This window comes from Centruroides vittatus, unplaced genomic scaffold, assembly GCF_030686945.1.
Source record: "Centruroides vittatus isolate TY-2023 unplaced genomic scaffold, ASM3068694v2 contig_874, whole genome shotgun sequence".
NCBI classification, from domain to species: Eukaryota; Metazoa; Arthropoda; class Arachnida; order Scorpiones; family Buthidae; genus Centruroides; species Centruroides vittatus.
Window position 1 is genome coordinate 2292575 of NW_027122566.1, and position 18008 is coordinate 2310582.

At 28.3% G+C, this 18008-nt stretch overlaps 1 protein-coding gene across 1 annotated transcript in view; it reads right to left on the bottom strand.

The window, feature by feature from the left end:
* Positions 1-1168: 1168 nt before the first annotated feature.
* Ptp61F (Protein tyrosine phosphatase 61F) overlaps positions 1169-18008 on the bottom strand; it is a 32320-nt gene continuing 15480 nt past the window's right edge. The window contains exons 2-9 of the mRNA XM_067279472.1: positions 14529-14625; positions 14186-14286; positions 14015-14113; positions 13782-13931; positions 8128-8337; positions 3340-3552; positions 2608-2924; positions 1169-2536 (exon numbers count right to left, since the gene is read on the bottom strand). Of these exons, the coding sequence (XP_067135573.1) occupies positions 2344-2536; positions 2608-2924; positions 3340-3552; positions 8128-8337; positions 13782-13931; positions 14015-14113; positions 14186-14286; positions 14529-14625 (1380 nt within the window). The 3' untranslated portion in view covers positions 1169-2343. The remainder of the gene's footprint in view (positions 2537-2607; positions 2925-3339; positions 3553-8127; positions 8338-13781; positions 13932-14014; positions 14114-14185; positions 14287-14528; positions 14626-18008) is intronic.

The window sequence follows — 18008 nt, forward strand, 5'->3', positions numbered from 1 at the left end:
TGGATAAGTTATATCAAACAAAAAACTTATTTGTTAGTTTACTTACATCTTCCAAAAGGATCTGAAACTAACAGATGAATTCCATTTAAATTCCTATATTTGAACTGGCTGAAATTAAGTCAGTTCATGTTATTAATGTATATTTTGTAAATTGAATATTTGAACTACTGAGAAATACAATGCTGAACAGTAAAAACACTGTAAAAAACCTTAAAGTGGTTAAAGTAATTTTTAACTTCTAATCTTTGTGGCTGCTTTGAATATTTGTAAATTAAATTCTACATAATTGCACAATCAGTTTTACACCATACATTTCAGTTTACTTGAAAAGTTAAATTTAAGACAATATCTTCGAAAATATTTTAAAAATTTTTTTGAATAAAAGTGTTTTTAATATTCCTTTAATGTCGTTTTTTTTAAATAAAAAAAATCATTTAAGGCTTAATTGTCTCGTACAAAAATCGGTTCTCTTATGTTTAAGCATTCAGAGATGCTACAAGTTGCAAATACCGTACTTACTCTCATATAAGACACAGTTTTTATTCATTTATCACAGCTTCAAATTCCACGGTTGTCCTATATGAATGAGCAAATAATTTTTGTGAACCGTGTATTCGCATCTTTTACTGGATGCTTACCCTCTTGTTTTTAAAAACAAATATTTTATCTGGGTCATTTGAATTGTTCTTATATATTGACAGGAGTAAAGATGAATAGCAATAGGAAAAGCAAAGCTTTTGAATTGAATTCCAGATTGAAATTCCAAAAATCACAGGAGCACGATATAAGTTTTTATCAATTCCCACGTGAAAATAGATGATAATTCGGAAAAACTCATAACAGTTGAATCCACTCTGTCTATTACACTTAAGAATTGGCAAAAAAAAAGGTTTCCGATTGTCCAGCTTTATGTGAACAAATTATGTCGATTTTACAAGATTTTTTTCTTAAAGCTTAAAATGTTAGTAATTTTTGTGGAACAATGTGTGCATTTACATTCATTTGATGTTTTACTCGTGATTAAATGAAATAAAATTATAATTGTATTAATAAATCTAATTTCCTTTATTTTGATCTTTAAATAAGCTCCTCGTCCTATATGCGAGGTCGTCTTATATATTAAAATTACCGTATTTACTCGAATATATCTTATAATAAATAACAGACATTATAATTGAAATAATTTATTATTCATTGTTAGAATAACATATTTAACTTCAGAAACAATCATTAGAATATATATCTTGTTTGCAATGAAAAGTAATTAAAAATAAATTGTAAATTGGACAATTTTATGGATTATACAAAAAAAGTTAGAAAATTATGGAATGAATTTGTTGCCTGTTTTTTTTCCTTTATCAAATTTTATACAAATATCTAAATAGTTAATGCTCTTAAATATTCAATGAATAAAATTTTTGTTTAACAACATCTACCTTAAAATTTATTTTATGATTGACTTTTAAAATATTTGTAAGAATCTATTAAGGAAAAAAAGATAAATCTACTTTCACGCGAATGCGAGATAAAATTGTTATTCGGAGATTAAGTATATCTTAGATAAAAAAAAATTTGATAAACTGATTATTTTAAATTAAAAATAATTTCGGTTTTAAAATTTGTTTTGATTTGAAAAACATTCTTGTACAGTTGTATATTGCACTGTCACAAATTGAGCTACTTCTATCAGTATAAATTGAATTACTGATGATGATTGCTGTACATAGTGTAATGTGAGTAAATAAATTTTTAGGATTTCCATCTGGTGACCAAAAATATTTTTGAAGTTGTACTTAAGAAAATATCAAAAATAAATATGATTAAAAATCACTACAAGTAGAAATCCTGAAAATTTTCAAATATGAAGTTGGCTTTTATATCACAAGTGAATTTCTTGCAAAAAGTCTATTTAGAAAACAATCGAGTGCAAAAAGTTCTTTAACATATTTTAAAAAATTGATTAAAGTTCTTTTCTTTTTAGCAAAGTAGGAATTATTTGAATTATTTAGAAATTTTCAGAAAGACAATTGTGAAAATAAATGGAAATTGTCTACAAAATGCTTTCTAAGTCCGTACAAATATTATAAAAATATTTTAGAAATTGAAAAATATATAAAACATGGAACATATCTATTAGTATTCCATTGTATAAAAATGATAGTTCTGCTGCATTAAAGCACATCACAACATAAAACTGTTCAGCAAATAAGCTGATTATAATGAGAAAAAAAACTTTCAACATAAATTACTTCGATTAATTTAAAAATGATACAGGATTGAGACATAAAATTCAAAAAGTATCACGAATTCTTTTCTTTCTATTTAAATAATAAGGGATGGCATTTAGCTTTTAATGTAATAGACCAAAACTCCTGTCCCTAAAAGTAATATTAAACCACCTAAGGAATATTTTATTAAAGATTTTCGACGTGACCAAGCTTCTGCCTCCTGCTGTTTCCTTCTGATCTTTTGAATCAATTGGTTTGTTTTCTTTATTCGTTCTTCTCTATTTCGTTTCCGTAATTGTGAATATTCACTGTAAAAAAAAATTTTATAATTAAAGAAAATTTGAGTATAAATTCTAACAAAAAAAATTCTTTAACAAACCTTTCTTCTGTTGAAACTGTAGATTGTGGTTTAAGACTCTTTGTCTCAACAGTAGCATTCAAATGACTGCCTGCAGAATTCTCTATTGCTTTGGTGGTTGGATTTTCTGTTTCTGGAGGAGGAAACTTGACTGACACGGGAGATAAATCTGATTTAAGTCGAGGAGGTAGTGGTGGAGGTTCAACTATTTCGTATTCTTTATCATTAATACCTTCAGATATATCCGATTCAATTTCCTCGTTATCTCCTTCCGACATTGGCTGATGAGATTCTTGAGTGTCGTCATTTTCATCTGTATTTACTAAATTATCTTCATCCTGTAAAAACAAAATTTGTCAAAAAATTATCATCATTTGGTTAATATTATTTGTAATTTTGTATTAATATAGCTGATTTATTCAAGTTGCTGCTAATAAATTTTAATAGAAAGAAAAAAACTTTTCAGAATGTAATCTTTGTTCCTAAACATAAGATTAAGAGAATTAAGAGTAGAAAAATAAATAGTTTTCACTATAATTGCTATTAAAAATGTTTCCATTCAGAGAATGTGACAATATTCATTTTAGAAGAATAAGGTGCATAAAATATTCTGAAGAATGAAAAATAATAAACCATTCCTAGCAGGATGTTTTCCATTAAAAAACAGCATTAATACTTACTTAACAATTTCAGAATTTATCAGTAAACATAACACATTTTTTAAAAGTAATTAATGCAAAAGCTGAAAAATACCTTTTTATTATCAATATTTTCATTAGAATTTAATGAATTTGCAATTTGTTTTTTATTATTTTCTCTATTTAATATTTTCTTTGCTCCTTCAATGATTGCTAAGTAGGAGAATCTTAATTGATCTGGTGTTTGAATTAGACCCATTCTATAACGTCGCATTTCCAGTAAAATTTCTTGAATGTTCACTGAATTTGAATCTCCACTTTCTTCAATCTGTTAAAAAATAAATAAATTACATATATATTTAAATGGATTTCTTGAATTTATTACATATATTGCAATTTTAAACTATAAAAAACATTAGTATTAAAAAACAATTTTGCACATCGTAATTTTCCACCTCTGATGTCATGGAGATCTTATGATTGCCACAAGAGGTAATCATAACAAATGTTTGTCAGTTATTCATGACTGACGGCAAGTTCTTACAGCCTTGAACACCCATCTCGTGTTCAAAGCTGTAAGAAGGTCTAGCATCCCAGGTTAACATTTTAAAAATGTTTCTACAGCTTTTTTTCATGCCCAAAAAATACAGATAATTTTCTGATTCTTCAAAGAAACAACATAGCTCTACCATCATTTATTTCCAGCTGAACTTGTTTCACATTAAATCACACTATCACAAATTCTAAAGGGCTCTTTAAGGGAGACTGATCAAGGATATTCACTGTTCTGTAAACAAAACAATACCTTGTAAACTGAACAATATATGATGTTGAAATTGGCAAATGCAGGTAACAGACACATTGAATTTGGCAATTATGAAAAATCTTGTAATGAACAGCAATTGTTTGAAAATCAGCAGAAAATCAGTCTTATACATGTTAACATGGGTAAGGCAGTGATTTTCATTTGATCATGTTAAAAAATAGCATGTGATTGTAGGTTAAGGAATGGAATTTAACAAATTTTCATTTTGAAAGTGTTCAACTATTAGAAGATTAAAGCTATATTATTCTTTTCACCAAAATTGAAAAAATAATTTGATTAGTATAATTACATATTGAAACTATCATAAGATGTTTCTTTCAATGAATCTTTCAAATATGCAGCAGTAGCACTGATTTACATATTCTTATAATCTGTTAATATTCATTCAACACAGAATTTCACCAATAAAGATTTTTATGTAAGATCTCGCACTAATGATAAAGTACTCTTAAGATATTATTTATAAAACTTGTATACTTAATTCTATACTGCAGTAGAATAGAATTTTGCCAAAGAGAGATTCAGCTCAGATAAATTATCCACTTACAGTAAAACCATGAAATCCAAACCTATGCAAATCCTGACATTTTTTACAGTCCTGATCAAAATCTATGTTTTACTAAAAACAGCACATCCGGAAATTTGTACCCCTAGGATTCAAGATCAAGACAGTTAATTTGAAGTTCCATCTAATGAAAATATATTCCAAAATCAAGACTTTTCATATACAGTGGAACCTTGCTTAATGAGCACCTCACAATGAGTATTTCACATAACAAGCAAAACAAATTGTAAAAAATTAATCACTTAACAAGCGATGTTTTGCATAATGAGTGGCGAAGAGACGGGAAGTCCTGAATTGTGTGCATGCTCCATCAGTCTGTGTTTAGCACTCGTTCTGCTAGCATCTTAGTGTCGCTCGTGATCATACATTTTTCCAAACTTGTGTTCACACATATTATATATAAACATCGACAATCATAGCCCATTATATAGTAAACACACCAAATGATATGCCAAATTCTTGGGCTAGGTAAAGGCTATAATTAAATATTAGAAATTGATTAATTTGACTAGAGGTAGGAGTTATGCTGCATCTTGTACTAAATTTAATTACCAATTCCAAATTAAATTTTAAAAATGTCTAATAATTATAAATAAATAATTTATAATTTAATACGAGATGCACCATAACTGCCTCTAGTCAAATTAATCAATTTGTAATATTTAATTATAGCCTTTACCTAGCCCAAGAATTTGACATATCATTTGGTGTCTATCAGATATCTGTGAAGTTTTTTGTTTTCTGCAAATCAAATTCACATTCCCGGTTGGTTCATTCCGCACTAAATGAATAGATGATGATGATTCATACTCCTTAACAATAATTTTCTTTGAATAAACATTATACATAAAATATTTGAATATTTTTTTGGGCATGGAACGCATTATCGTATTTTACATTAATTTATATGGGAAAAATTGTTTCACATTACGAGTAAGATTCTGGAATGAATTATGCTTGTTAAGCAAGGTTCCACTGTACTTTTAAATGTCTGTTGACAGCTCACTTTGAATTAACATGTTAATTGTGTACATTTAAAATCTATTGTACATTGTTCAGGAAAGTATTTTGAATATTTAAGTAATTATAAAAATAAAAATAACTAAAATAATGAGTAAGTACTAGACACCAACTAAATGCTGAAACTATCGGGCTAGTTTAAGGTTGAACTAAATGAATTACATACCAATTTGGCTCTAGAGGTAAGCGTCAGGCACCATCTCATATTAACATTAATTAATTAAATTATAATTATTAATTTAAATAATTTAGAACTACTGAGAGGAAAAAAAATTGGCCTGGTGCGGGACTCTAACCCGCAACTCCTGCTTACCATCCAGATGCATTGCAGGAGGTCCAGATAGCTGGCAACTGGCAAGGCACCTCTGGACGGTAAGCAGGAGTTGTGGGTTTGAGTCCCGCTCCGGGCCAATTTTTTTCCTCCCAGTAGTTCTAAATTATTTAAATTAATAATTATAATTTAATTAATTTATGTTAATACGAGATGGTGCCTAACGCTTACCTCTAGAGCCAAATTGGTATGTAATTCATTTAGTAATTAGCCTTAAATTAGCCTGATAGTGTTTTGGCATTTGGTTGGTGTCTAGTCTTATAATATATCAGATTTAGCATTGTTGTTTATATAATGAGTAAGTAAATATCAAATTTTTATAGTCTCTTTCACATTCTAAGCATTAACAAAAAAATTTCAAATGTTTAATGGTACAGATGAATTTCTGTACTTGATTTTGATAGAAATGATATAATACAATACAATATTGTAAGTATAAAATGAAAAATCATTGCAATCACCCAAAAGCTCACTTGTATTATCTTTTGCATGAACTACATTCAGTTTCTTACATATTGCCACATGGAAACTGGATAAATGTTGTAATTGAATCTAGCTGAAGACAACCTTGGAGAATGTACCAAGTAATCACATCTAAGACATTTAGTCCATTAGCTAAAAAATCAGCTAATGGAATAAATGTCTTGGTTGGGGTTACTTGGTATGTTCTCATATGGCGATGACAATTATAGGAAACAAGTCGAAAGACTTGATGCAGGCATCAGGGCATACTAAATTGTGGTATAAAAAAAACTCACACACACAACCTCTGGCAATTTCTAGGTTTGCCGCTACACTTTGTTGGCACTTGATACACTGACAGAAACTACCCATTTTTTCAGCTTTATATAGCAGATTATTCAGAAGTGCTTTGTAAATACTGGTTTTGAAGAAAATCGAAGATGTTATTACTGATGATATGGCCACAAAAAGTTTATCATCATAGGATACTTTGCAAAGATAATGGAATCAGCATCCAGCGTAACTATTAAATATTTTTAGAATTTGACAATTTAACTGGCCTTGTATTTTGCATCATCTATCAATGATGATAACCAAAAAATCTTAACACTCACCAAAAGAGAAGTTGTCATGACATGCTGCCAACCAAAGGTGAGATTATTAACTTTTTCTTTGTTTGCATCTATTTTTTAATTGCAAAAGGTATTTATTTCATTTATATAATGAGGTATGCAACGTCAATGTCATTTATGTAGATTAAGAATGTTAAGATAGCCTAAAATAAAATAGTATTTTATGAAGTAGCAAAATATTTGTCCGAAATGAATTCCCAAGAAATTTACTTCTAAATTATAGAACTTCTGTATAACCAGACACCATCTCTAGTCCCTCAGTGTCCAGATTTCATGGTTTCACTGTAATTACAAAAATTTTCAATATGATAAAAATGAACTGAATTCATTCAGATAAACAGACTTAACTATGATTTAAAATCGAAAAAGTTTTAAAAATACTTATAGGAAAGTTCTATTGTCAAAAACTTAATCAAAACTGAAAAATGTAATAAAATCAATAATTTCAAATCTTCTGATATTTATAGTAACCATAATTATTATTCAATTTAAAGGACGTTTTCATATACTTATTAAAATACCAATAAAAACATGTTATAGTTAAAATATTCTTAGAGCAAACTGGATGTGAGACAATGAGATACAAAAACATATCTTATTGACTTCCAACAATGGGTTTAATATAATAAAAATGTTTGATCTATTCATAGGTCTTTCTCAGTTTGTTCTATTTATATAGATTCTAACTGAGAATTAACTAATGATTTCAATCTATGAATGGGTCGAAAACATTTTTTTTTTGGTGTTAAACCCACTGCTGATGAAAGTCAATAAAAGCACATTACTACTAATTGTCTTTATATAAAATAAAGCATTAAGATTAAGTTTCCTAATATATAATAAAATAGCTTAAATAATAATGAGGGCCAATATTGAAAAAACATTTATTCAAATAAAAATTTTCTTCTTTCACAATTAAATAATGTGGTTTAAGGTATTCTAAAAATGATTTTTGTTATTTGATAAAATATTGTGTATAGTATACAATATATAACATTAATTTTACACTAAAAAAACACACTGAAAAAAAGGAAAGAATTATATTATATTTAAACAAAAATACTTACTAAAACAAGACACGAATCAACAAGACAAAATGTTCCAGAACGTCCAATACCAGCGCTACAATGCACAATGGGAGGACCAACATCAGTGTTCAGAGCACCAGATTCTCGAACAGCCATCAGAAAATTTAGAAAAGCCGCAGGAGATTCTGGTACACCAAAATCAGGCCATGTTGTATAATGAAAATGAAGAACAATTCTAGATTGTCCACTCTAAAAATATATTAAAAATTTTAAGTTTAAACAAATATATTTTGTAAGATAAATCTTCATAAACAGTATTTCAAATAGTGATACCAGAAGATCAATAAATTACAGCAATGTAAGTTTTGCCTTCTTAAGAAATTAACAAATCATTTTCATGTAAAAAGCAAGTCATTTACATGTATATAGTAGTTTCTTAATCCCAAATACTGTTATTTATTCTAATAAACAGCATAACTGCAACATGAAAAAAAGTTATAGACAGCGTGCTGTTCATTAGAATAAATACATCACCCTTTTGAAAAAAACATTTATATAGTTCAGTTTGCATTTACTTGGATATCTGTCATTAAATTGTAAAATAAAAATGTACACGTACAGTTAAAACTGATTAATTTAAAAACTTAATAATTGATTCAAATTATTGGATGTTTCCTTTAAATTTCAAATTTGAACTACTTTTTTTAAAAAAGTAATTAAATTTTATTACACATTTGGATAATTCAACGCTAGTACCTCTCATACTTTGAAAATGAAATTCAAAAAAGAAAATAGTATGCAATCAACCAATTTATAAAATGCTTGTATGTAAGGAGTTGTGAAAGTGTGTGTATGTGTGCACATGCTTCTGGATGTGATTGAAATTATTGTATGTTTCACAGTTTTAGTGACATTATGCTAGATAGCAAATGTTTTTTTTTTACAATTCTTAAACACAAATTTATCTTTAAATTAATCACATCAACCTTTTAAACTAAAGGTGTAGAAAAAAAACATGATATTAGCAAAGGAACATGGAATATTGATGAACATAAATAATGTTTAGAGACTCCTCCTTTTCTGCATTCCCAATAGCACTACACACACCTCTTCACTTAATGACCTACCTGTTTAATGACTGCTTGGACTTACAAATCAGCTCTCCAGTGCAGGGAATCCCCTTTTTCAGTCTGAATCTTGGAAATCTTTCTTAGTCTCATTCCTGCAATATTCACTACATGAAACTCGCAATCTCCAAGACTACATATTTTGTGTATAAATTTTTACTTTATTGCACACCCCATACAAGATGCTGGCAAAAAGGAAGAGCATGACTTCACTGGGAAGAAGCACCAAGGATTGAAGAAAGATTATTGACTTTGAGATAAAAATGATTACTATAAATAACTATGAACTGATTAAAAAAAAAACAAAGTGATAGCATGTGACCTGAAAGATAGAGGTGGTGTGAAATATAGGAGGCAGTGAAAATGTCAACATGATTATAGCCATAAAAGTTAGACAGAAAACACCTCATTCATGAAATGAAGAAATTGCTCTGACAATCAGATAAAAAAAAATGCCAATAAGCCTTTAATAATTCAAGCTAAAGCTCACAGTATCTGAGATTTTGAAGGAGAATGAAGATGAAAAATTGACAAACATTTATGACAAGCAATGGATGGTTTCAACAGTTTTGTTCAACCTGCATAATTGAAGTATCAGCAGTGAGGTGAACACTTAGAAGCAGTGGAAAAATTTTTTGATCAATTTCATGAAATCATAATGAATGAAGCCAGACCTTTTTGGGGAATGCCCAAAAGGTCCTACATACAAAGAAGTCAAAACAATGTCTGTTACAAGGTTTTAAGTGCTTACTTTCTTTTTAGAGTAAACTTTAATTATTTTTGATACATTAGTACAAATATTTTAGTTTTTAATTGTTGCAGACCATATTTTTATGTTCTGTAGTAAGAGATGCAAGTTAAAACAAACTTATCAAAGTGGAGTTTCCTTTAGACCTTTTCTTTACCCAGAATAAATAAGAACAATTAAGTTCCTCATTTATTGATCAATTTGTTTAACAACCATGACTGGAACTCTGTTATTAAGTGAGAAGTGTCTGTATTCTAATCTCTTTTGCACAAATGCTTCATTCTTCATTTAAATTACCATTCAGAAACTAGTATCCAGCAAAATATTGTTCTAAAAAAAATTGTTAAATTACAAATAATTAGAGAAAATAAAGAAAGAAAAATTACAAAATTTACTAACTTCTTTTAAATTTCTTGGCATACATAGCTTTTGTGTAAATATTTTCAGAGTTAATTTGTCATGCAGAAATGAATATGTAAGTTGACATTTAATCAAATGTAGTGTTTTGTTTTTTACTTGCCCACCTGTAAGAATTCTTCATAATTAGGCACCATTTTATTAGATAGCAATGACATCAGTCTTCCCAAATTTAATTTACAATAATCTTTCTATTAACAATATAAAATTAAAGAAATAATCAGAAATCAACAAAAGAACTTCAACCTGAAGTTATTTTTACAATGTGTTACTTGATTATTAGATGGGAACTGTGTGAACCGCAGATTTTTTAATGTTTAAGAAAGCAATCCTGATCATTGGAAAGACAACAATGTTGCAAGGAATATAGCAAATGATAATTGAAGGAGGAAAATAATCTGGAAAACTAAAGAAATATTACTGATAAACAGAATGAAAACCCTAATCAACAGCCTTCTAGAGATGATACACAAGAGTGAAACTGGATGAAGTGAATGCATCACTCAGTTTCAAACAAACTATGTTGTTGGGGTATCCATCTATGTTCTGTAACAGGCAGAATACTCTCATGCAATTGATACAAAAGTGTAAGCCTGCCAGTTTAAGGGCAAGATTTTTGGAAATTTTAGAAACTTTTATATTGGTAAATCATTCTTTTTTAAAGAAAAGCTCATGTAAATATCCATCGTGATCGGTAGAGGAAAAAAAAAAAGCCATCGCATAGCATCGGATAGGACAACTCAACTGTCAACAACCAAGTGGGAAAATCAACACGTTGCGAAATGAAGGTGGTCCATTACAAAACAACTCTCCAAAGAATGCAAGTCATCACACATCTGCAGAAGTAACCTTTGGGATTGTAAGCAACAAACGAACATGTGATCCATTTCCCACAAAAATCATATAAAAAATGGAGACACCGGAAGCTCGAGGCGATCGGCCCAGGAAGTTGTACATGTGATAGTGCCCATGTTAATCTCCCGTGTCTCGATCCTGTCCAAGAAGACAATTTAGGACATTCACATCTTCCAGACAGTGAACGATCATCACATACAATTCTCCATTAAAACTTAGAGGTATTTTGGCTAGAAACTGTAAACTCTCTGCAAAAAAGGAATTAGACACACGACATAGAAATTAGTTGCCATTCTTGTCTGTAGATAATTTGCATGTTAACTGCATTTAACCTTGTATAATCTGTATGTATTTAGACTTAGATCTTCAATAAATTCTTTTGTTATTTGTTAAACCCTGTCTATTATTCGGAATGGACACCTATCAGCGTACTTGCACACTCCCCACTTGAAATAGCCCTCCTACTCATCTAAATTGTTAAGAATTGAAGTTAGGATGTGATTTTAAATTATTTAAAATTTATCCTAACTGGTGTTAGTCCTGACGTTGGCTGGATCTTGCAATCCCCAACAATTTATCCCCCAGGCCATCCAACAACCCCGAGGTCAGATATAGCCTACCCATTCTGCGTAAGTGGTCATTAGGGATTGTCCCAGTGGCCCCCAGCTTATCTCATACAAGACATCTTGGTTTACACATAAGCTCTCTCTAGTAAGCAGAATAAATTAATAGGAAAATCCCAGATAATAAGTAATGTTTTAGCAAACATAATAGCTTGAAAAGTTGAAACAGAGGAATAAAGAGAAATCACATCTTTTATAAAACTGATAAACTGTATCTGAGATTTTGAAGGCGTAGCCAAGACAAAAATTGTGGTTTGCTTGGCATTCACTGAACCTGGTAACATTGAGCACTTAAGGACAAAAATTCATACTGCTTGAGCCCTATACATGTCTCAGATGATGTACAATATTTACTGTCCAGTAAAGATGAGAGTAAACTTTTCTGGGAATCATTATTTACAAACCTTAACCAGTCAACACTTCCATACTGTCCTTTCTGGAGCATTGGCTGCATGTTTGCAAGTTTTTGTTCATGCTAGATGTAGCCAAGCCATTCACCACCTAACAACTTTCACCTTAATGATCTAAGTATTCTCTGCACCTGTGTACACATGCAACAGTTCATTTAGGTCTTTATTTTTATTCCTATTTTTGTCTTTTTATGTAGTTACTTTTTTTTAATTAATTTCCTGCTATTACCAACATATCTGTAAAACAATGTTCCATTAACCTGTCCCGTGTTGTTCCCGAATATTTTCATGTTGACCTCACTTGACCTGCCCTGGCAATCCTGAATATATTCGTTTCTGCATCAGAACGTTTTTGATACTAGATACCGCTATGCGTCATAATTTTTATATTAAAACAAACTTTCAAAATATATTGAAAAATATTAAAAAAAAATTAAATTTATTTTGTTTGTGCAAAAGAAAAAAATAATTTTAGCCACAATTATTATTTTTTTTAAAAATTTTTTGTTAGGCTTAACATCGACAAAAGTTCAACATGGTGGCCACATGCAATGGAGAAAAATTTTAACATGAGACAGGTTAAAATTTGTAAAAGCTTTGTTCCATTTTTTTTTTTGTTTCTGAATAAGCTGGCAATGCCACAAGTGAAAGTGCTTGAATTAAATCTTTGTTTATTTCACTTTTCCCCCCCCACTTGTTGTGTCTTAGTTTTTAATTCCTGATTCAAAATATCAAATTTTATTTAATGATTGTGGTGTATGGTCTCCACTAATTTTCTTAAAATACAAAAACAGACAATTTATCTAATGTTCAAGATATTATAATTTAAGTTCATCTATTCTCACATTTCTATACAAAATTTTTTTTTTTTTTGTAGAATATCTGGTTTTATAAAATTTTGAAGATATTCTACAAAAAAAAAAAAATATTTGTGTAGAAATGTGAGAATAGATGAACTCAAATTCATTTTTATGAGTATATAATTTGAGTGAATTTTGAATTATCCAAACTATTTCTATAGAATTGATACAAAAACTTAAAATTTGCCAATAGTATAAAAATATTAAAAAAGCGATTGCAAGACATTATGATTTTAAAAAATTTACTTTAGAAAATTACACTGTTCAAGACTATGTATGAATTAGCCATGTTGGCACAAGAACAAGCTCTAATCTATCATCAATCAAATTATGAATCCATCATCTCAAATAAAAAAAATACTTTTCCACAGTCAAAACAATATTCAATAATTAGCTACAATAAAAGTAATTAACCTAGTAAGATTTTTAAACACCTTAGTTAATGTAGGATTTTTTTTGATTAATAAATTTACAGCCTAGTAGGAAAAACTAACATTTTGAATTACTGTATGCAATCGCATACATCTTAAATAGTATTGCAATATAAAGTAGTTTCAATAATAAAAGCTATGTATTGGGTATGATACATTAATACTACTGCTAGCGTTTGTTTGTAGAATATCTTAGAAAATTTTGAGAAGTATTATACAAACCTGCAAATCAGTTAGTTTTAATTCCCCATAAGTATAATGTGAAAAGTCTTTCTTTTTCAAAAATGTAACTTTGAGACTGACATCATTTAAAATCATATCATCATCTCCCCCGTTGCAACTTCCAAGAGGCCAATACTGATGACATTTTACCTGAAATCATATAAGTATATTAAGTAGGAACATTGAAAAGAAAATTCTAGGCATTAAATTTTTTACTTAAAATAAATTCTCACTGTATTTTTTTCTATAATCCTATTGAGCATTAAAACAGCTTTGGATTTTTGTTCCCAAACCATTAACCAGAAATGACCAGCAGTAACTGGCAAAGGACCCTGAAAAAAAATAGTTGTATATAATTAAAATTATTTTTCAAATTTTATCTTAAGTATTAACAAATTACTTACTTGAGTTAAAATGTAGGCACGTTTAGCAGCTGGGAGTGCAACAAGGCTAGCATTAATATAATCTTTGTCCCCTCGTTCCAATCGCACACGACTGTGATCATCTATTAATAGATGACAGAGTAAAGTGACAATTTATTTAAAGAAAACTTTTTTAATGATATTGAAGAGCATTAAATTTTCAAAAAAATATTTGAAGGTGGTGATCAACTCAAGAATTTTTTTTAAATTTAAAAACCATTAAAAAAATGTTTTAAATGGCAAATAATGGATTGTTTTGAATTGTAAAAAGTTCAGAACATAGATTTTGTACTGTTTTGATATCTATATTAAGATAAACACTTACATGGGTTGACATCTCTGTAGCGATTTAAATTCTTATTTTCAATTTTCTTGGCATCTTTATAAGAATAATCATAATTGCTAGATTGATACCTAATTTGCTGAAATTAAATCGAATTTTTTAATAAAATAATAAGTTTAATTTTATTTCACAGTTAAATTTATTTATAACATGCATTAAATAAAAAATAAGATTACTTCTTATAATTTGATTACAAACTATTTTTTGTCAGATCACTTTTATAATGATTACAGATCTTTGTTTCTTTTTTAAATAATTCTGGATCTAAGGGCCCTCAAAAATATTAAACAGTTAAATTATACTTTAATCAAACAGGCACTGTGATTAAATAGTGTCATTTGACTTCTTTAAATACTAGTAATAATAGTTTGTAATCAATGACAAATTTGACAAGGTTTCATGGAAATAAAATATTAATTTGTTTATTTTTTATTATCATAAATTAATATTCTTATCACAAGATTATAAAATGTACAGTGGAACCTCGTTTAACGAACACTTTTTACAATTTATTTTGTTCATTATGCAAGGTGCTCATTAAGTGAGGTTCCACTGTATTTAAAAAAGGAATGTGTTAAAGTAATAAATTTAAAAATAAAGAAAAGCAGTTTTTTCATAGGAATTTAAACTGATTTTACTTTAACTGACATTTTAAATTATAAAAACAATTAAGAAGCTTTTATTTGTAATGTTACCAAACAGAAATGACTGAAACTTCAAATAAATAAATTATCCAAAAAGTGACTTCAGAGTATTAATTCCAAAAATTACAGTTATCATAAAATAATGATTGTTGGCAATCTTAGGTCCACTATTGAACTCTCATTATCAACACTAATGTTAATGTTATTTACAGTTAATATAAAAGCATGATTAATGAGTCACAAATATTAATTTGGTTTGAAACGCAACCCAAGCAGCTTTTTCGACTAACAAACAAGCCAGGAATTTAACAAGTTAAAAAAAATAAATAAAAAAAACTATGTAAAACAAAACAAAGTAAGCAACTTCTTAAAAAACTAATTTTTTCAAGAGTATTATACAGTCAAACCTGTTTTTATGCGCTCTTTTTATGTGCGATTTTTTTAATGTGAATTTTTAATTTGTGTGGTATAGTTGGCGACTAGTCTCGTGCGATTCGTCATGTCTTACGTTGACTTATTATAGCATAAATGCACTTATTGTAGTAATATTATTGCATGAATATGCGAAAAATGAAATAATTTACTTTTTAAGTCAACAAAACACCACCTGGACAAAAATATGTAAAACAGACGATAGACCAGACGATGCAGTCAAGTGCTGACATCTGTTGTCAATAAATTCTATTTCGTACGGTTTTGAGTTATTTTCTATGTGAGACTTTTTTTATGCGGTCCCTGTTGACCGCATAAAAAAATATTTTTTAATTGTGTCGCGAAAACTATTATTTACAGCCATTCGTAAAGTTTCGTGAGATTTTTTTAATGCGTTTTTTTAATGCGGTCCCTATCCCCCGCATAAAAACAGGTTTGACTGTATTTAGTAATAAAATTAATATTAAATAATGCATTTCTTACTTTAAAATTTCATCAAGACATTGTAAATTGCAATGAAAGACTGTATAATTTATTAAAAATAAGCACTAATTTTTTTTGTTGTTTCTTATTCATATGTATTAAATTTTTATGCCTTCAACTTTTTTACTATTGTACTAGAATTAAATATCTTAAGTAAAAATGTATTTATTATATCTCTATTCTTTCTCTACCAGCTACAATTAATTATTTGAAATTGTTCTGCCCTGATTATTTTGAATAATCAACACACTACTATAATAATTTTAGTATATATCCAATAGTGCTAATGCATGTATAAATTTTCTGAAAATTTACTTTAAAAAATTTTTTTTTATAAATGCTAATATGTAAAATTGTCTAAGTCCAACCCTATTGGAGATACACACGACCCCCTTCTCAACTTTTAACAACCAAAATTGAAAAATTGCATCAATCCCCTAATAAACATACCTGTAAACTTTCAGAAATTTGACAAAAAGAACAGGAGTTATTAAGCTTCAAACAGGGCAAACAAAATCATGCCTCCCAACACACTAACGTCCATTACATACAGGAATTACCTCTGAATCTTCTTGCATTTCTCAACGTTTCTAGGTGCTGAGCCCAAAAGTGTAAAAAAATCTGGGGAGGTCATTTATTGCCAGATCGCAATACCTTCCCCTGTTATAATAGCCAGGAAAGTAATAGTTAATTAATGTAAAAATTCTTAATAGGCACAATGAATAATTGTATCTATTGATTCAGATAAGTCTTTTTAAAGGGCAATTTAAATGAAATAAACCCATTCAGATTTAATTATTAGCAATGAGAAAATAATGTGTTTCTAATTTATAAGTATGCAATATTAGAAAAATTGAACCAACTTTGTAAAATACAAATGTAATTTGAACTGTAAAATCTGAGAATACATGTATTTTTTTTGTTTAAATAAAAATATACATCAAAACAATTCACTGTTAAATAAAAATCTGAAAAATTTTTCATTTATTTATTTATTTATTTATTATTAAAACTTTATCCCATATTTAAATACACACTTTTAAAAATAACCTTGCTTTGAGAAACAATAGTTAATTAAATATTTTTTTCTTTTCTTTACAACTGTTTTTAAAATGCTTATTGTATGCATTTTTAATTGTAAAAATTTCATTAAAAATTCTTAACTATCATTCATATATTTAAGATTTTAAAAAATGCAATTAATTTGTCATATCTAAAATTTTATACGTTAAGAAATTTATATGAGCAATTTAGATGAGAAGTATAACTTATACCCAATAATATACTATTTAAAAAAGAATAAATTATTAATAAGCTGTTATTTCAAATTCTCACAAATAATTCTTATAATGAAATTTCCAAAAAAAAAATAAAAAAAAAACTTTATCAGTATGTATTAAAATCTATTACATAAATATTTTATGTGAGTGAGGCCAGCTTTAAGTAGAAAAGAATTTGCATCAAGAATTATTATAAAACTGCAACATATATGCACTGCATTGCAAAGCAACTAAAATGGCAAGTCTAGACAGATGATAATCAGACAGCAGAATCCCTTGTTTGAAAAATGTTTGTCTTAATACATGATGAATAGAAAACAAAACCGAACACTATAATGTGCATGATCGGAAAATGTTTAATTTTTAATGAATCAGAATGTGCTAATTAAAAATCCATTAATCCATTAAAAATAACAATTTAACATAACGATGATTATAAATGTAGTTATTTCATTTAAGTTACCTGTATTTCATTAATGATTTTAAGTAAAGGAGGAACTACTTTCTGCAGACAAATGAGATGCAATGCGGTTTTTAATTGATGGACGTAGGTTTAAACTAATAAACAAAGGGGAGTGTATCTAGTTGGTTTACAGTAGGTGCCATCTTACAATAAATAGACT